This window comes from Spodoptera frugiperda, chromosome 6 (assembly GCF_023101765.2).
Source record: "Spodoptera frugiperda isolate SF20-4 chromosome 6, AGI-APGP_CSIRO_Sfru_2.0, whole genome shotgun sequence".
NCBI lineage: Eukaryota > Metazoa > Arthropoda > Insecta > Lepidoptera > Noctuidae > Spodoptera > Spodoptera frugiperda.
The window spans coordinates 4,577,839-4,585,768 of NC_064217.1; the positions used below are offsets into that span (position 1 = coordinate 4,577,839).

The following is a 7,930-nucleotide window of genomic DNA, read 5'->3' on the forward strand; positions in this document are numbered from 1 at the left end:
AAAGTATGGTTGAGAGAAAATATTTTTTTACTCAGTAAATGACATATTTAAAAAACAGAAACATTTTTGACATTCTATCGAGTTGACATTAGATAATAACGAAATTAATTTTATATAGATAACTTAAGACGACTAACATTATAACAAGAGTTATGGATCTAGACTACTGCTATCAGCTTAAGACCTAAAATATACCTACCATAACTTTCGCAAATAAAATAATTTGAATTTGCAAGACTCGAAATAAACAGTCTACAAAGTTTTAAAAATGATTTATTAAAAAAAATAACCAAATCAAATACATAAATCACGTTATACATTAACTTTCCAGACGATTATTTAACTTTGCAGTACATAAACAGTTTGACGTACTAGTGGCTCCATCTGTCGTGAACAAATGGCATTAGACTCAGTTATTAATTAAAGTGGGGTTTTGTGGCCGTGTGATGGATGAATCTATGTATTATCGCAGAGATTCTGACATTGTACCGACTGTTTAGGGAACAATGAATAAATGAGCCCTGAGAGAGGCATCATCTGTTTGTATTAATTTAAAAGGATTTTTTGTCCTTAAGTAGGTATTAAGATTATTGTGCTATAAATTAAAGCAAATTATTTTAAGATAACAAATTATTAATACCTACATAATCATTTGATTACCTATTATGTTTATCGGCTTCCTCATGTGTGAACTGTTTGACGAAAAACTCGACTAGTTTCAAGCCATTTTAGAGGTTCATATTTAATTTTATGAACAACATGAGACGACGCGGCGACTGTCACGCTGATACTATAGCATATCATTTATTTAACAAGTCTCACGATCTCATAAAACAAAAAGAAAATTACGGGCATAAGATTTTTGTTTCACGTCTATCTTCATACAATAACACTAGTCCTAGTCTAGTAGAAAATATTCAAACTAGAATTACCTAAAATAACGTAATTCAAATTCTCTATCACGAAACCTCAATAAACCACAGCACAAATAAAATCATACGTTATGCGCATATACATAGAGTTTAGAGTACATGATACACGAGACGATACAAATGCGACACGAGAAACGCAGCGTGTTCGTATGCAATCTCGTAAATCCTAAAAATGTCACACGAACATTTTCTATACATACAAAATGCAACAATGTAAGAGAACACGTTTGTACTCCTTTTATAAGAAGTGTTATGAAAATATACCTGAAAATAAATAAAGCGTGTATTGTTTCGTAACTTATTCTAAGTACATATAACTTATTTTTCTTAACTTATTGTTGTTCCCAACATAAGGTAACATTAACATAACATTAAGCGTTTGATTATACGAGTATATAATGTATAATCAAAGCAATAAGCTTATTCCCAGATTAATGTACTTCTGATCCGGAGCTGCGGACTAACTACTACCAGCGGGTTTACCGGGGCTCTGGTTCGAAAGGCAGGAGTAGGAACGGGGTGGTTTTTAGACAGTAAGAGTCTGACACTCCCTCTCGCCTCGCCAAGGGCGAGAGAAGTCATTGGATGACTTTGCCCTCTCAAAAAAAATATATAGTTAAAGATATATTTTTAACTAAACCCAGTTGTCGATTTGAAATGCAGTGACCAACGAAAAATAGGATACACAAGAAAATATATTCATTCAGCTTTATAAAATAACAACTAAACATGCATTGCGCACGTTTCAAAAAGTTGTTCTTATTCTTATGAAATAGTCACAACATCAAAGGGCGAGGCTAGTATATCAATCTAGTTGACCGGCCAGTACAAAGTTGGACCATGTACCGTATCTAAGTAATAAATAACCGGTATAGCTGAGCAAACAAAACATCACTCTGAGCCACTAACTTGAGACATATTTCTTTGCACATCTTCCTCCTAGTAACAACTGTGACACAAAAAATAAACACACTAAAAGGTCCATAAATTATAATTAAACTATTTTGCATTTGTGCTAAAGACATTTCGATATGTTACTCTATTTTGTACTTAATGTAAAACAAGTTAGATTACAAGTTTATACATTTTCAAAATCAGACATCGAAAACAGAAATGATTTTAATAGCGAATGCATGAATACAAGACTGTTCCAATTCTAATTAACCTAAATTGTAGTAGAAACTTGCTTCCATTAAATTCTCAGTTTCTTATCTAGTGAGTCTTCTGCGAGGCAATATCTTTGCTACGAAGGCTACGCTGTAGCGTTGTAGCTGACTACGGTGCCGACTTATTTGCTGTCCGCTACGGCTACGTCGTAGTTCGTAGATACATATCGCCTACGCCGCGCTAAGACACCACACAGAAATGTTTGTCAGTAATTTTGTCTGTAAGATAAGCGTGTATTTGAATTCTTAGACTTCCTTACTTACATTTTAATTAAAATGAGTAAGTAATGATAACGAAAACACGCTGTAGGTATTTAGCAAAATACGGCACTAATTCAAATGGGAACTAAAATATTAGAATGAAAAAAGGATAACTGATTTTTTTCATAATCGTGTTATAAAATTGTAGGACAGTTCATCAATCAATTGTTATTGCCAGGTAGGTATTACAGATTAACCTATTTTTCCGAACAAAAACCGCTATTATAATCTCGTTACAAAACTGTTAGATGGCTATAAAAAAAATTATAATGTAATTAACTAATAACGATATCAGATGTAGATCATAATTATTATCGTGAGTAGCAAATGATCCGTGAAATTTATCTTAACGATTAGAGGTAGAAAAATTAGGTATAGTAGGTAATTGTATAAAAAATTGCTTTCAACTTATTACGTAATTCTGAGAATACCAGTATTCATGAAGCACGTCTCAGTTTAAAACCCTAATGATATACAGACAAGGTTTTCTTGGAATAACGTCTTATATCTAATTTATTATGGGGCTTGAGATTCTCTGTTTACGTAGCCTTGAATTAAGTTGTAATTTTTTTTATGGTAGGTACACGCCGGTAGACGAGCAGACGTATCACCTGATGGTAAGCAATCGCCGCCGGCAATGGACGCTTGAAACACCAGAGGCGTTACAAGTGCCTTACTGACATTTTGGGAGATAGGAATTTAAGAGTTGTTGGGGAAATGGTAAGATTTGGAAGGGGTAATTGGGCCTTCGGTAACCTCAGTCACACAACGCAAGCGTTGTTTCACGCTGGTTTTCGGTTAGGCCGTGGTATCACTCCGGTCGAGCCGACCCATTCGCCGAAGCAGAATCTAACCAGTTTTTATCTTTGTGACACGTTGTACTTTTATATTTCAGTATTTCTGTAACCTTTTTAGACAAATTAAGATATTGTAGTATTAAACATTTATTCATCAACATTTTTGTCCATTTCCTCACATAGGTACCTAGCAACCTGTAAAATAGACTTCTTAGAAAGTAATCAGTAGATAAGTTAACGAGGCCGACTCCCCAGTGAGCGCAGGAGGTAACAAACACGTTCAGCCAGCAATCGGCACGTGTTAAGGCCACTTTTATACATTGTATCTATGCTAATTTTCAAAGTAAAATCAGCCTGTACGTACCTTATCTCCTACTTAGTTATTGCTAGCACGTTCTTACAACTAGGGCGCTTAGCTTACACTTTACGCAGGGCTAGGGCATTCCTTAAACGTGTGCTAGGTACCTATGACCCTATGTATATAGGAACGTAATAAATAAATAATTGAGAACTAATGAAATAAACGCACTGATTAGTGCAGACTGGATTGTTATAATCCTATATCAAGGTAAATGTTTACATTTAAAAAGTTATTGAACTTTGTAAATAGAAATGAATCACACCCAATGGAAGTTGAGAGGATTTATTGGAAGCAAAATTACATTTAAAATAAAATATTTGTTAAACAACAAACATAAGCAAACTTCGGAAATTATTAAAAAGCCTTTAAAACTGCCGTTCCCTAGGCATAACTAAACCAATAAGCCCAACAATGGGAACACGCAAACGAGCAAATAACTCATAAAGGAATTTGTACACAGCCCTAAATCACATGATAATATCTTTTTGAAAAGAGTTGTTTAATATTTCCGATTATTTCGCCCACGCTTTGTAATAAAATGGATATATTTTACTTATTTATGTGTCCAAGTACCTAAAGTTGTAAATAAGCGCGCTGTTACCAAGTCGAATATCAAAGGGTCCTGTCACTTGTTAACTTAAACGTGCTATTATCAATAAAGGGCCCTTTGTTCACACCTTAGGTATGTACAAATTGAATATTGTCTGGCAGAAGGTGCGACAAGATTGTTTCCGTGCGTGATTGCAACTAGTTTATCTCTCAATGTTCTTCTCTATTGGAGGACTATAGTCCTTTGAATAAGTGTCACTTTAATCTGATGTTCTTTGACCTTGTATTACTGAATTGTATGGGAAATGAACTAAAATTTTAATACTTTAAAATTATCGATTGTTATAAAAAATGTGTAGGTAGATATGATGTGTAAATGCGCATTAAGAAAGTATCTAAGATAAAGTTCTATCTATTTAGGTAGAAAATTAAAACAACATTAAATTTGAATGATTCATCAGCTGTTTCAAACTTATAATTATTTAAGGACTAGATAAGTTAGTTAGGTAAACACACACAGATATTAAAACTATGTATATTTTAATCTACGTTAAATCTGGTACTTCTCCAATCCACCAGAACACTAGACTATTTTCAGTGTTTTCTGTATATTCTATTTCTAAATCAGGAGATTCTCGGTCTTCTAATTTTCTTTTATTTGATTGTGTCGGAACCGTAGACTCGTCAGTTGAATTTTCTGTTTTTATCATAGGTGGGGTACTGTCTTGGTTTTTAACTTCTATCTTCGGTTCTGGTGATGGTACCATTGGACGTCTGATATGGTATTGTCCTGAGCCAGTTGCTAGGATAGGCCGTATTGGATGAATTGAGACACTGTTGCAGCAATCTTTATGGAGTGGGAACTGAAAAATGAGAATAATATCAGTTTTTAGAGTTCATCGGTCTAGTAATCGCAAATTTGACTAATAAACTGAATGTAGCCTGGTTTCAACTACTTGATAAGTGTATTGGGAATGGTGTTTTGTTGTTTGAGATTCCAAACTTCTAAAAACAGTGAGGAGTTTGTAGATAGTTGATAAAAACAGGAATTTCCATAACACACTCATGGTAGAGTAAAGTAAGTAGTTATTTTTACAGTTACGACTCGTCTTTCATGCACAAAGCATTCATTTATGCTTCTCTAATCTTCATTTCTTTTATGCCTTAGGTCGCAAACCAGCTGACGTATCACCTGATGGTAAGCTATCAGCGCCGAGCATGGACACTAATAACACCAGAGACACAGATGCGTTGCCGACATTTTAAAAGAGAATATGCTACTTTCTTAAAAACATATTAATGTAGGTTATGTTAAGTATGATAAATACATACCTTATAAGTAGCAGTATCACCCATATCCTCAGTGATTTCCAAAGCAGATTTCCAAGGCACTTGATCCTCGTCCCACACCTTAATTACTCCATCTGTACCACCAGAGACCAAATACTTGCCACAGGGTGAAATATCGAAATAAATTCTTTGGTTAGTTTCTACTACTCTAGATAATATGTTTAGTGGTCTACGGAAGTGTCTGATGTCCCACAGTAATAGTCTGTTGTCCTTACGAGCGCCCGACACGAGGTAACGGCCATCTGGTGTGAACTTTACTTGAGTGACTCCTCCTGTAAACAGATTGTATAATGTTTAATGTTTCGTTATTTGTAGTGAAATTTCGGTAAGCACTAGAAAGACCAGAAATTTCTATTGAATTTTACTTGATGAGTTATTAATTATTATAATTTTCGGCTTATGCTGCTTATGAATATTATTATGAGCCTGAAACCTGGCTTGAAACTTGTCGAGTTCCTCGTCAAACAGTTATGTGAGTAAGACGAAAAACATAATAATTAATTTAGTATGTCTGGCCAACTAAACTTATTATATAAACATTGAAAACTGATGTGTATTAAGTTGTAGCATTGTTGTTGAATTTATGAAATAGTAATTACTTTAAAATAAGTCTCCTATGGAAACAAGAGTGCTCCCTTTTACATTGGACTGAACAGTGAAGATAGCTTACAAGTTTAAAATGTACCTCTTTAGACAAAGATTGTTAGGGCATTCACATAACTGGTGAAAAATACATATTATAATTCACACAATGGTTGCCTAGCTGATCCTAATAGGCTTAAATGCACATCCAACTATACATAAAGCATTGAAAAGTAAAGTAGTACCTCCATGTCCATGCATCACTCCAATACTCTTGTAATTGCCGAGTGTATTCGCACTGTACAAGCTGACAGTGGTGTTCCAGGACCCAACAGCCAACAGATCATCGCACACAGCAAGACATGCTGCCGGAGCTTTAATTTTATGTTCTATGAATTCTCTGCCTGGTCTGTAAATTCAAAATATATTATTACTCATATTTTCTCACATCTCTTTTAGGTTTCAATTAACCCATTGTATGCCGGATCAACAGATCCACATGAGACACAATTTTCTATTAATGTCATATATACAGCATACGAAAGTTAATTTTAATTTTATGTTTTCATTTCTTAAATGCTTAGTGTTTAATTTTTGTTTCTTTTCAAAAGTTTTAAAATCTCTAATATTATACTCCTTTAACATAAGAATTTTGATTTCATAAGTCGTTTTTATTTAGTTTATTAAAATTATGTTTACATGTTTTGTGCTCTTGACTATTCTAAGGTTGTTCATAAAATCACATTTTAATCACCTTTCTACATCAAAAATTCTAATAGCTTTTTTGTATCCAGCTATAATTAGGCCGCCAAAAGTTGAAAAGGTCACAGATATAGCTGGTTCCATCTGGTCAACTGAATCAAATCCCCTGTAGGAACAACGCAGGGAACCATCGTAAGCATCCCACATTTGCACTGGAGCATTCTGCCTAGTTGTCAACCAACTGAAATCAAATTAGGATATTAACCAATATTCTATTCAAATAAAATTTAAAATGATTTATTGGAAATGTTTTAAGGTATAAAATTATTAAAAGCTGTGGGGTCACATTTACATCTGTAAATATTACTGCAGTGTGTATTTTAACACTGATTACCGATTAAACAAGTACAAGGCTATCAAACAAAATAAATTGAAAACTTAGATTATAATTCCGTCTGTAAACTCATAATTAATTCCAATAATAATAAGAGTGATATTGTATCTTATTAAACCGCAGAAAAATAACGCAGATATTTCACACATAATGTTAAGAATCTATTTATAAATTACAGTATGGCACTCATACTAACCAACAAGTATCTGGGATGCGACTATTCATCCTAGGAAACCAACAGAAGTCATATATCAATCCGCATTCTTTGACGTGAATTACAGAATCCATAACGTCTATTATTCGGTTGGGGGCAACAGACCCTTCGTAGAGGTCTGTCGATAGCTCGGTCACATGTACCCCATCGTTGTTCACCACACTGAGGCAACAAGTACCGTCCGGTGACCATTTACAACCACGCAAATAAGGCTGCACATCTTCATTAGCCCGCCTAGATCGCGTCCACGAAGAATTTGATAGTTCTATCAGAGTTTTACTCGTAAATAAACTTGGAAATGGAAGAATAGACTCTTCGCTAGCTGTTGAGTTTTCTCCATTTTCTACATCATTGGCAAAATCTTCGGTCTTGACATTAAGTTCACCCACACCTACTTGATCCATTTCTATTGAAATGTCACCCATTTTAATTTAAAAAATCACTGTTTATTTCATTATTTATATGTTTCTAATACATATGCACGATAATGAAGTCGGCCTCAATTTGACTTTGACAACTAGCTATAGCTGTCATTTTCGCCTTCCAAAAAATTTAAGTTTCATCTGAAATGATTTCTGTCTAAAATCTTGAAAGTGTTTATTTTAAAAATCGCAATATTTTG

The 7,930-nt window shown here is 34.0% G+C and overlaps 1 protein-coding gene across 1 annotated transcript; it reads right to left on the minus strand.

The window, feature by feature from the left end:
* Positions 1–4,510: 4,510 nt before the first annotated feature.
* On the minus strand, positions 4,511–7,834 carry LOC118267997 (telomerase Cajal body protein 1 homolog). The gene is made up of 5 exons (XM_035582264.2): positions 7,291–7,834; positions 6,753–6,941; positions 6,244–6,407; positions 5,399–5,688; positions 4,511–4,929 (listed from the first exon to the last, which is right to left on the minus strand). The coding sequence occupies exons 1-5, from the start codon at positions 7,731–7,733 to the stop codon at positions 4,612–4,614; spliced, it is 1,404 nt and encodes a 467-aa protein (XP_035438157.2). The 5' UTR covers positions 7,734–7,834; the 3' UTR covers positions 4,511–4,611.
* Positions 7,835–7,930: the final 96 nt, after the last annotated feature.

Coding starts and splice junctions, on each gene's coding strand:
- LOC118267997 (XM_035582264.2), bottom strand. CDS start 7,733: ATGGGTGACATTTCAATAGAAATGGATCAAGTAGGTGTGGGTGAACTT. Junction 6,408..6,752: donor AGAATTTTTGATGTAGAAAG/GTGATTAAAATG, acceptor TTGAATTTACAG/ACCAGGCAGAGAATTCATAG. Junction 4,930..5,398: donor GTGATACTGCTACTTATAAG/GTATGTATTTAT, acceptor CTCATTTTTCAG/TTCCCACTCCATAAAGATTG.